The sequence below is a fragment of the Erinaceus europaeus genome, chromosome 6 (assembly GCF_950295315.1).
Source record: "Erinaceus europaeus chromosome 6, mEriEur2.1, whole genome shotgun sequence".
NCBI classification, from domain to species: domain Eukaryota; kingdom Metazoa; phylum Chordata; class Mammalia; order Eulipotyphla; family Erinaceidae; genus Erinaceus; species Erinaceus europaeus.
The window spans coordinates 30,615,941-30,628,810 of record NC_080167.1 but is presented as its reverse complement, the minus strand read 5'-3'; the positions used below and the strand labels follow the sequence as shown (position 1 = coordinate 30,628,810).

The 12,870-nt window shown below is 37.2% G+C and overlaps 1 protein-coding gene across 9 annotated transcripts in view; it reads right to left on the bottom strand.

Moving 5' to 3' along the window:
- Window positions 1-12,870, bottom strand: part of SIPA1L2 (signal induced proliferation associated 1 like 2) — a 298,020-nt gene that overhangs the window by 74,156 nt on the left and 210,994 nt on the right. For all 9 annotated transcript variants that reach the window (XR_009550211.1, XM_007536224.3, XM_060191984.1 and 6 more), the window contains exons 8-9: window positions 10,932-11,089; window positions 3,179-3,755 (exon numbers count right to left, since the gene is read on the bottom strand). Coding sequence is in view for 8 of the 9 variants with exons in the window: in XM_007536224.3 (XP_007536286.2) it covers window positions 3,179-3,755; window positions 10,932-11,089 (735 nt within the window). In the remaining variant the exon portion in view is untranslated. The remainder of the gene's footprint in view (window positions 1-3,178; window positions 3,756-10,931; window positions 11,090-12,870) is intronic.

Here is a 12,870-nt window from a genome sequence, read left to right as displayed (position 1 = left end):
GCCATGGAACCGGGGTGGAATGGATGGTTCCAGAAATTATCCTCATGGAGGAATATAATTTGGAATCGACCAAATGGACATGGGGGCTACGGAACCATACTGGGGCACAGTATTCTGCAGTGGAATAGCATAATGCCAGAGATGATGATCGTAGTGTGGAAGCGCTTGCGCCCCATGAGGAGCTGGCCAGTCTTGCAATGATGTTATTCCTCGCGCCCACCTTTGCTGCAGTTTTTATGAGATGTTTGTGAAATGACAGAGTGCGATCGAGAGTAACGCCAAGATAGACTGGCTGTGCTTCATGCCGGATTCTCATATCGCCAAGCTGCACATTAAGCTGCACACGCAAGGCCGAGGCATGGTGTAGATGGAAAACAGATGATACCATTTTTGCAGTGCTAGGGATTAGTCACCATTTTTTACAGTAATCAGATATCAGAGACATGTCTTTCATGAATGTTTCCTCGAGGATGTCGAACTTGGATGCCTGAGTTGCACAGCAGATGTCATCGGCGTAGATGAACTTCCTTGAAGAAGTTTCTGGAGGGTCATTGATGTAAATATTAAATAGCGTAGGAGCCAGAACCGAGCCCTGGGGGAGGCCACTTGAGACAAGTCTCCATCTGCTAGACTTGTCACCCAGATGCACCCGGAATCTTCTGTTTTGGAGATGAAAGGATACAGTGTTGGCCACCCATGGAGGCAGGCATCTTGAGATCTTGACTAAGAGACCACGATGCCAGACCATGTCATAGGCTACTGTGAGATCAACAAAGACAGCACCCATCTTAGTGATTGCACTAAGCTCCAGCGATAACCCTGGAAGTAGATACTTCACAGTACAGACATTGCTGGACTTGGTGACTTTCTGTTTTTTGGTTGTTTTTTTTTACCAGAGCACTGTTCAGCTCTCACTTATGGTATTGCAGGGAATTGAACCTGGGACCAGAGCCTCAGGTGTAAGAGTTTCTTTGCATAACCTTTACGCTATCTAACCCCCTGCTTTCTGTATTTTTAAATACAGATAAAATTCATGGGTGGGGAGATAGCATAATGGTTATGCAAAGAGACTCTCATGCCTGAAGCCTTGAAGTCCCCTTCTTCTAGCGTTTGCCCTTCTTCCATAGCCAGACAACAGAGTCAGGTTGAGCCTGATGTAAAGTTTCGAGACCTCCTTTGAATCTGGAGAGGTGGCAGTCGTTGACTATGTGGGTCATAGTCTGTCTGTAGCCGCAGGGGCAGTTCGGGTCGTCTCTGGCTCCCCAGCGATGGAACATAGCGGCGCACCGGCCATGGCCTATTCGATAGCGATTGAGGAGGGCCCAATCATAACGTGCTAGGTCAAAGCCGGGTTGACGCTTGCAGGGGTCTGTGATGAGGTGTTTGTTCTTTACCTCAGCTGACTGCCAACTCTGTTTCCAAGAGTCTGGAACAGAGAAGTTCAGTGTAGGCGTAGGGGACCAGATTGGGTGACGAGACGTCAAGCGTTGGACAGGGTGGGCGAAGATATCCGCGTATATTGGCAGGTCCGGTCGACCGGACCAGGATTCTTATGCCAGTCTTTGCACTTTGCACCACCTGCACTTAACCCGTTGTGCTACCGCCCGACTCCCAAGCACTTAAGTAAGCTATTTCTGCAACCTCTGTCTTCATTTTAGACTTTAGCTTTCATTCTTTTCCTGTATTTTTATCTATGTAGCCTACTTTAATTTCACCCAATCCATCTCAAAATGCACACTGAGTTTACCATCAGGCAAAAATCAGTCATTCCCAATATCTCTACTATCACTGCATAATGTTTTCTTTTTCTGCATTTCTGATGTCACTGTTCTGTCCTGAACTGGCTTGACTTGTTTTCCATTATCTCCTGTTCCAAGAAATCCTAGATATAGGATCCTAAAGAGGAATCCAAACATTATACACCCAAGTCACATTAGCAATGTAGTTATTTTTTCTACAAACAAAAAATGTGTCAGAACCTATGGGTAAATATCTAGAGTATATGCATTTTGATGGTGGTTAAAATACATTTTGGAGCACAGACTATGATGACTCAGAGAATCTCCTAAAGAAGAGTATTTGCAATATTACCCAAAGCACAGTGTGCCCTGATATTCACTAGGATAACTCAATTCTCCAGTTACCTAAACTAATCACAGTTAATCATCCTGAAATCACATCTAAGTCTGAGTATATGTAATTGATAACACTGCTGAACACAATAAAGTCTTTTCCTACAAATAGTGTCTGCTACAAATAATGAAATTACTTCTTCAAAGCTAGAAGACACTGACTTGATGTAATGTCTCTCATAAATGTTCTCAAATAACAAAGGAAAGATTGGCAGCTGGAAAAGAGTAGGAAATGTGTATGATCTCCTTTTTTTCATTATATATAATTGACCAAATCTTTTCTAATTAATGAAATACATATCCCCTGGAGGAATATTTACATATAAGAAATTCCATTGTTAAAGCATAGTTTGCTCTTACATTTGACTTATTCTTATTGTATATACTCAAACTAAAATATGTGTATTTTTGTTCAAATCAGAAGCAGAAAAACAATAGTTGAATCCCAAGGACATATCTTATAAATTGTGTACTGAAAATAACAATCTCTTCTATAAATGATTAAAAATATCTTTCTAACTGAACGAGTAACTTTATAAAATTCTCTTAAGATTCTGTGGTTGTAAGACTAACATATTAGCCTTTCAACTAAATAAATACACACTGCATAAACATGCAGAGCTTAAGCTATGAAGAGGACTTGTTACTGATTCATATGATTGATCAGAAGCAGTTTTGTGCTCATTGTCACCAAAGATATAATATCTGCAAAATTTTCCCATTTTCCCTTCAAATACTGCAAAAAAAAAATCCTAGTGTCTTTCTGAAAATGTGTTTAATTTTCCATACCAATTAAATTTTAATGGGGCTTTCTTCATCACTCATGCATTCAGCAACTGCTCAAAAGTACATAAAAATTAAACACTTTATTCATAAGAAACAGTAATTCCTTTGGTAAATATTACATGAAATGGTGAAATTTCCATATTGGGAGAAATTATGATTCTGGAGTTAAAGATGAAATAAAGGGAAGAAGGGAGAATGGAAGGGAGGAATGAAGGGGGGGGAAGAGGGGGAGGGAGAAAGGCAGGGAGTTTTGTACTTACTCCTAGTCGCTGAACAATTTCTCTTATGTCTTCAGCACAATTATCTACTGAAGATAGAAGGATACATTCTCCTCTTTCATAAAATACTTTAATACTCATTAATCCAGATGTCCATCCAATGACATCTCTGCAGGAACAGTTAAATACAACATTCTTGGATTCTTTTTCAATCAACATTATAAACTCATTAGAAATTCCAAGAAGACATTCAATGTCAGCAGACTGGCCAAAGTCCCGTGCTATGACATGCCACATGATTGCTCCAATGCTAAATAGATGAGCATCTTTCCTTGGCTTTATTTTCTCCTTCTTCTTTGCACCCAGTGTAATGAAGCTGAATTTCACAGAGGTATCTACAGTGGCAGTTGTGACAAAGTTCTCTGCCAGGTCTTTCAAGTACTCTTGTCTTGTTCGAGTAGCCATTGCTCGGAATTTTTCTGATTTATGGGCTGCATTTTCTGCATTGATAACTTTGGCTAAAAGGAAGTCCCGAAATACTGCTGACTTTGGAAAAGTTACACCTTTAGGAATAGGTGGGCCAAATGGTGGTACATCCTTTGATCTAGAAACTCCAACACTAAAGAAGAAAAAGAAATATGATCAACTGTGATATTTACCTTAAAAATATGCCACATCCCCATATCTCCAACTTAAGTAATTTATTTGTTAGCTTCTTTCTTGTTTCTAATGTTTGGATTCTAAGATTTTATTTGTTTTTATTCATAACATTTTAAATTTTCTACGGAGTGTCCTTCTCCCTAAAAGTTGTATCTTGAAGCCCGAAACCTGAATAGCGAGGGATATTATTGGATTTAACAGGTTTTTTTTTTTTTAAAAAAACATTATTATTATTACATCCATAGATATAGATATAGATAGATATACATGCATGTTTTGGGCTTTGTTCTGGCTCCAGAAGGGATTTTTTTCTTTTTAATTCAGATACAGACAGAGAGGGAGGGTGACAAAGAGCAAAGAAAAGAGAAACAAAGAGGGGAGACACCACAGAACTGCTTTACTGTTCATGAAAAATCATCCAGTTCTTTGCATGATGCCCCTATGAGGCACATGGAGAGATTCTCTGTGTTCTCATATGGTAAAAAAAAAAAAATGAAAATTGTGCACTATTGGGTGAGCTATCCTAGTTACTAGACAGGATTTTTAAAAAAATGAGTAAGTCAAAAAGAGGTAGAAAGTATGAGCCCTAATGCAGTCAAACTGGTGTCTTTATAAAAGGAGATATGGACAGATAGATTAGACATGTGTGATTAGAGATTAGAGGAAAGACCCTGTGTGGACATCGCAAGAAGGAGACAATTTACAGACCAAGGAGAGAGGTCTCAACCTGTGAGCACCTTGATCTTGGACTTACAGTTTCTAGAAATATGAGAAATAAGTATCTGTTGTTTAACTCGTTATGTTTGAGGTACTTTGTTATGCCAGGCCAAGCTGGTTAACATGGAGAGTAATAAAACCAGTGTGAGAGGACATAGCTTCAAATGGTTCCAGGCTGGTACTCTATTATAATTCTATGTCTGGTTATCACTGAGAGATATTGTGACACACTTAAGTATGGTTATCACAAGTTGGCTGCTTCAGATCTCACTATTATTAAACATAATGATCATACTAAAAAGGACAAAATGTTCATCATTTTTTAAAAGAAAATGCTAACTTGATCATATTTTCAAAATTTAATGATTTTATGGGAGTAAAGTTTTATGGGATTCCAGGGATTGAAAAGATCAAATGTAAATTGGTAATGATGACCATTTTAGGATATCCAAAACAAATAGTACTTCTCCACTTTAGACATAACTTTTAGTTGTCTAAATTTTTTTGAAAATAAAATTAGTCATAAAGAGTGAATTAATGAATTAATAAAGGATTAGAGTAAGTGAAAGAATTCCACAGTTTCTACTCACTGATTACTGAGTCATTGTCAAAGATGTATATTTATTCTTAATTATCTTTCTTTATTGTATAGAAATAGCCAGAAATTGAGAAGGAGGAGATAGAGAGGGTGAGAGAGAGACACCTGCAGCACTGTTTTATCATTTATGAAGCTTTCTCCCTGCAGGGGCTCAAACCCAAGTCCTTGTGCATTGTAACATATGCATTCAACCAGGTGTGCCACCACTTGGCTCAAGATTTATACTTATTCTATGTCTGCCAGATTAATATGGTCTATGGATAAATAGAGGAAGCAATCTATGTTTCATTTTCATTACTGTAGAAAATTCTGAAGGACATAAATTAGGAATGAAGAAGCATTCTGTTCAAATTTGTTCTGTCAGGACAGTGATTTTTTTTTTTCTTCTGGAATGTGATTGATTGGATTGACAGAATTTCTGTATCTCTCACCTTTGCTTTGTTTTTGTTGTTATAATAGCAACAGTAAGAATGGAAGAGATCACAGCACCAAAGCTTCCTTCAATGTGGTGGGGCTAGGCTTGAGCCTGGGATATGCATATAGCAAAGCATCACCCTATCCACATGAGCTATTTCACTGCCCACAACTGCCCCTTCCCCTTTGCTTTAGTTCGCACACTTTCAACTGTAAATCACATCTGGAAAACTGAGCAGCAAAAAGGAAGACTACCTGTGTGAGTCTTATCTGGTATGGGGGCTGGGGGTTGACTGTTACCTTCTGGGGCAGACACAAAACTCATTCTAATATGAGTTATATTCAGGTATGAGTTAATGATATAAACTTAAGCCACTGGTCATATTGGCGAATCAGACTCATGTTTTCAAAGGAAGCCTACAATGCCTCTGAGATTATAGGGACTAATTAACTTGACCAATCTTCCCCTAGGTACCATCTTGGGATGGATGCTACAGCTGAGTACAGAATTAATTTCACATTTTAAGTGTTGGAGAACTGTCCCCAAAATCATTTCTATGAACTTCTGACTAATCTAACTACAACTTGTTGTCTCTCATCTACATCAATCAATACACTCAAGAAGCCTTGCACACTCAACCTTCCTTCCCAATATTGGGCATAATAAATTCATCATGATCATCTCCTCTAAGTTCGACTTTCTTTTCCAATAATCAGCTCAGGTTCCTGAAATTACTTTACCCACAAAATGTTGAGGAGACAAAATCTTATCTGACACTATGTGGGAGTGCTTTTTACACTTAGAAGTGTGGAACTCAGGTTATTCTTTAACTATACTTTGTTTGGAAATAGATCAAAGTTTATGGAAAACTTTTTATATCTAAATATAATATAACTTTGAATGTGGAATTCCATGGGGACAAAGGGGGTAATCTTTTAAAAGGGCATATACATATAGAAATATTTGTACATATGCATGTATAATCTGGGCTTGCATTGTGCTATTGTAGCTTTGTGGCAGAGGAGATAGCTCTCATCTGGTAGAGTACAGGACTTGCATGTCCCCAAAATCCCAGCTCAGTTTGCTGCTCCACAGGTGCTCTTTCCAGTATAAATGTCTCTCTTTCTCTTTTTCTCTCACCCCTTCTCCTATGAAAGGGATAAAACTTAGAAAACAAGAAATGAAAAATAAAAAAGGGCAGTCTCTATTACCAAGCAGGAATATACTGGTTATGAAAAGTGTATACAGTTCTTAATGCTTTCAAGCAGAAATGAGGTCAAAATTCATGTGTAAGATCTAGAAATTGGTAGGCCAGGTAGTGGCACACCTGGCTGAGCACATATGTTACATGAGTGAAGACTTGGGTTCAAGTTTCAGTCCCCCCTTGGGACAGGGGGGATCACAAATGGTAAGGCAGTACTGCAGATATCCCTCCTTCTCTTTCTCTCTCTCCTTCCCCTTTCTCTCTGTCCTATTAACTAAAAGAAATAGAGGTGAAAAAAAACTGGCCTCTGGGATTGGTAGATTTGTTGTATAGACAACAGAGCTCAAGCAATATCCCTAGTTGCAAGAAAAATAAATAAATAAGTAAACAAATAAGCAAAATATTTAGATAATAGAGCTAGGGAGATAGAATAATAGTTATGCAAAATGGTTTTCATGTCCAAGGCTTTGAGGTATCAAGTGTAATCTTTGGTATTACCATAAGTCAGAGTTGAGCACTATGTTCTGGTTACAAAACACACACACATACCCACACTTAGATAGACTTCATACATTAGACAATCCTGGTTTGAAACAAAAGTGTATTTCAGAGTTATGCTTTTACCAAATAACTTGATAGTATCTACTGGTACTTCAGATGAATATAAAACCCATCTACTGAGTAAAGAGTTTTAGAAAAGCAAATGGTGAAGGACTGGCCCTAAGATTCTAGTTGCATCACTTTCTTACTTAATCTTTTTGTTCTTCAGTTTCCTCATCCTTAAAATGAATACTGCCAATCTATAAGCTTACAGTGCTTAAGTACAGCAGTGCATACAAAGAAAATGTCACCATCCTTGCTATCATCACTATTTTAATAACTGAAATTATCTACTTCAGGTCAACTGGGACTGCATATTAAATTTTATAAAATAGAAATCTTCATTGCTTGCAAAGAGCTCTTCATTTTTAATTAACTAGCTAGCTACTAAAGGTAGCAAGAACTGTATTTATTCATTTACTAAAGAATGTATTCATGACTTCATCAAAGTTGGTTCTGCACTGATGACAATGATAACAACTAAACAATCTTATATTAAAAAACAGGTAATTAGCTAATCTTGTTTTTAAATTTCAGGCTAAGATCTTATATTTATATGGAGCTTTGAGAAAATAGCCTCAACATTTCTCCTTAGGTTCAAGTGTATACACCATTATTTCTGGAGAATCTTGCTGTGTTCAGTGATAAGAGACTACCTCTGAAATGTAAGAAGTTCATTCTAAATTATAATTCTACATATGCATATTTTTAAGCACCATAATTTCCATCACAGGGTTTCATTTCAATTTGATAAGTGGTCTGAGCTATGGCTCTACACTAAGTGATAACAAAGGTCCTCACAGGCCAGAGCCCAATGCAATTCAAGTCTTCTTTGAAACACACATGTATTAAAAACACAGCAACTTAAAAATAGTAACGATAGATTATATTTTATTATCTCTGAAATCATTTTAATATATTAATTTTACCATTTCTATATTTTTTACATAATACCACAAGCCCTATAAAGTGCTTTTGGAAAAATTGGGGCACTGAATCCTAACAATATGTGACAGAATAATAGTTTCATAAAAAAATTAGGGAACTAATTTGACCTCAATATTCCAGAAGATTATTATTTATTCTTTCAGAAATAGGCATGACATCTTTAAGGATAATCAATATGAATGCTTATGAGACATCTGTAGAAATTTGAGGCACTCAACTAATAATTTATATTTGAATCTCATTAGTAAAGGATAATTTAATGTTTCTAAAAATGTGGTTCTTAAAAATCAACAATTCCATCTATGAATGATTTCCACATATTATCCCTCATAGAGAATCTAAGATAATCTACTTTAAAGATAAGAAGTAAAATATAAATATTGATTTCAAGAATTCCTCTGCCCAGTAATTTAACTGAAAGATGAAGGAATATATATTTTCATCTATATATCTATATATACTTAAGACTTCTGATATTGAACCACCATATGACATAAGAATAAAATTAGAAAGTGGACAGAGAAGACGGTCTATGTAAACAACCATTATACTCTGAACTCCTGAGTTCAATCACCAGTTGTGAGAGCTAAGCAGTGTCATGGAAAAAGAAGTGATTAAAAATATTTGACTTGACTTTATCCCCAAAATAGAAGTTAATGAAGTAATTCCAAATACAATAAAGCCTCAGGCCTAAGTATCTAATCTATTAGGGATAATCACTAAGATAGTTCTTTATAATAACCACTATTGGGTGAGATCTTAGAATAATAAGCCAACTCATAGCATTTATATCAACACTTTTAATTGTACCTTTTATACAGATAAATATTATATTTTTCCAAAAATACAGTTTAGTAGTTCTGAACATTTAGACCAGTGGTCTTTAGCCCAGATGTACTCAAGAATCACTATGGGAGGAAGTGGCAAAATAGCTCATCTGAACAATGAGCCTACTTTTCCAAGTGAGTATCCAGGTACAAGCCCACCTAACACTGCACTGATTGAAGATTTGTTTCAGTGATATCATCCCTTTGTCCCCTCTCTGTACCTCACACTATCTGAAAAAGACCTTGTGGAACAGTGAAGCTTCAGAGAACAGGAATGGGTGGGAGAAAGAATCATCAGAGAATTACTACTTTTAGCAAGTGAACTGTGGTGGCTGAATGGTAGCATACCTGGTTATGCACTCATATTACAGTGCTCAAGGACCCAGGTTCAAGCCCCTGGTCCCCACCTGCAGCAGGAAAGCTTCACCATAAGTGGTGAAACAGGACTTGAGTTGTCTCTGTACCTCTCACTCTCTATCTTCCCTACCCTTCTCAATTTCTCTCTACCCAATAAAAAAAATTAAAAAGCCAACTAAATATGAAATGGCAGAAAGATTACAGTAAGACAAGTGGGGCTGGGCAGTGGCACACCTGGTTGAGCACACATGTTACAGTGCCCACGACTCAGGTTCAAACCCCTAGTCCTCAACTGCAAGGGGAAATTTTCCAAGTGGTGAATCAGTACTGCAGGTGTCTCTCTCCTTTTCTGCCTCCACATTCCTCTTGATTTCTGGCTGTCTCTATTGAGTAAATAAAAATAATAAAATTTAAAAAAGCTAATTATGATGCAAACTTCACACAATTGGCACATATAGTCTTGTTCTACAGAAACTGCCATTCTCTCGTATCTCACACTATAAGCCCTGTCTCTCTATTTTGCTTGTTTATTAACCAGAGTACATCTCAGTTCTGGCTTATGATAGTGTTAGGGATTGGGCCTGAGAACTGGAATCTCAGGCATGACAGTAGTATGCATAACTACTAAGCAACTAGGTTGTCAAAAGTTATGGTGTACTTTTCTCTGTTTTTCAAAGCAAAAATGATCATAATTTTCCAACAACCCAATTATTACACCAGTCCCGAGACTCTGTTTTACCCATGTTACCCTGTTTTAAGTAATTACAGGTCAGCAGAGGCTAGATGTAGAACTTTAAAAAAATGGAGCTAGGACTTCACCACTATAGGCCAACTCTTCAGATAAAAACACACAAAGAAAGAAAACGGAAAGACACAACTCCCAATTGTCATGGGGACCAGACCTCGAAAGCAAAGCAGACACTCTCAAGTGAGCTATCTCAATGGTTTTACATGTAGTTTTTTTTTAAATTTTATTTATTTATTTATTCTTTTGTTGCCCTTGTTGTTTTGTTGTTGTAGTTATTATTGATGCCATTGTTGTTGGATAGGACAGAGAGAAATGGAGAGAGGAGGAGAAGACAGAGAGGGGGAGAGAAAGACACCTGCAGACCTGCTTCACCGCCTGTGAAGCGACTCCCCTGCAGGTGGGGAGCCAGGGGCTCGAACCGGGATCCTTCCGCTGGTCCTTGTGGTTAGCGCCACCTGCGCTTAACCCGCTGCGCCACCGCCCGACTCCCTACATGTAGTTTTAAAGAGAAAATATGTAATCTATAAATTTGAATTACTAGACATTTCACTTTTTTAAGAGGCAAGATGCCAAATTCTACTTAGAATGTACACAAGTGAAGACAGCTGAAAACATAATTTTAAAAAAGGACAGTTATGGATTAAATAGAAAGGTGGGGGACAAAGATATTCTAGAATCATGAAAACTTAGAATAATGAAAAATTAAGGATTACTGACTCACCTATAACACACATTTTCTGTACATGGATTGTGTACTTTGACTATGACAAAGACATGTTGAAAGTGGGACCGGATGCTCTTTGGAGTAAAAGGAAGTGCTCCAGGCTCTTGGAAGACAATGGTCACGATGTCATTTCCTATATGCCTTTTCCTCAGGAGCTGTGGTCAAGAAAGTGGACACACATATGCACATACACAAGTTCACAAAGTTTTCTGTTAAAATAAGGTCTGTGATCATATATAATACACTTAGCTTTAAATCTAATCATAAAAGCAAAATTAAACTTTGAAAGCTAACAGTGATAAACATAAAAAGGAAAGAAAAGCAGTGATCATACATTGAAAAGACCTGTAAAATGAAAAGCCTAAATATTTAAGATCATTTGTTTTACTTTACAATTCAATGCGTGCTCTTTCTCATCTTGAAAATTTTAATTTAGAAACCATAGTGCACTAGAGTTCAAATGCTTTAGAGAATTGTAAAGTTTAAATTCAATAGAACATAGAGAAATTGAGAGGGAAGGGGGAGAGAGGGAGATAGAAAGATAGAGATTTAAAGACCCGTTTCATCATTCGTGAAGCATTCGTGTGCTGCAAATGGAAAGCAGGGGCTCAAACCCAGGTTCTTGTGCAGTTCTTTGCACATATTACTATGTTCCCTTAACTGGGTATGTCGTCGCCCAGCCCCAAAGATTAAATTCTTTAACTCAGAAAAAGAAAGGGCCCATAGGAGTATACAGCATTGCTAAAGCTCTAAACCAGTACAGCAGGGGACTTAAGTTTTGTCTTGCACTTTAAAAATAACATGCATGTCTGCAACAAAAGTACAAGGAACTATTATTATTTTTTAAAATTTCTTTCTTTATTGGGGAATTAATGTTTTACATTCAACAGTAAACACAATAGTTTGTACATGCATAACATTCCCCAGTTTCCCATTTAACAATACAACCCCCACTTTTGGAACTATTATTTTTGTGGCTGCTGTTTTTTCAAACTACTGAGCTGAAAATTGGGCTTATAAACACAAATAAGAAATACAGAAGTCAGCAGATAATCAACTGGAAAACCCAGTAGTCTGTACTCATATCAGTTATAAATATGAAGGGACAAAACTCAGGGCAGTATCATTTAAGAATTTTTAACATCTTTATTTTTTATGTCCTTTCTTCCAAGAATGTTCCCTTTACTTTAAACTACCACCAGACAACTCAGGTCTTAACTTAAATATCACTGCTTCTGAAAGGAACACCCTTGGTAAACCACATTGGTGCTCTACTCACACATGCTATCAGGCATGTTTTATTTTTGTCCCTGGGCTTCATCATCCCACCCCAGCTGACCTTTTTAGATAGAAAAAGACAGAAAGGGAGGGAGAGGGAGAGAGAGAAAGAAAGGGAGAGGCAGTGGGAGAGAGAGGGAGAGGCGCATGGCAAAGCAGAGCACTAACCAAGTGAGTGATTTTGCAAGCCTGGTGTATTACAACATTTACACTCTTAACTGTTGATTAAGTTTCCTACATCAGGGCTCAATATAATGTAGGTGATGTATCTTACTGATTTCTGAATTCCTAGTTTCTAATGGCCTACCAAAGAAATACCTATTTGCTACATGAATAAACAAATGACAACAATACTCAGTCATAGTCACATAACACTGTACTATAAACTGCAACCACTTTGAAAATGCCCTGATAACCCATATGAGAAAATGTCTATTCTGCTATGCAAGTTAAGCCATGTAGTATCTGTGCTCAATGTGCTTATGTGAGTTGGTAATGTTATTGCATAAATGGGATAATCTCAAGCTGTAAATTTCTTTTTGTCAGCAATAACAAAGACAATGAGCTTGCACTTAAATTTATTTGGCACATACAGAAGGAACTTTATTGTAAAGAAACCTAACTTCAACTTTTAAACCCCTTTAAAACCAGATATAAG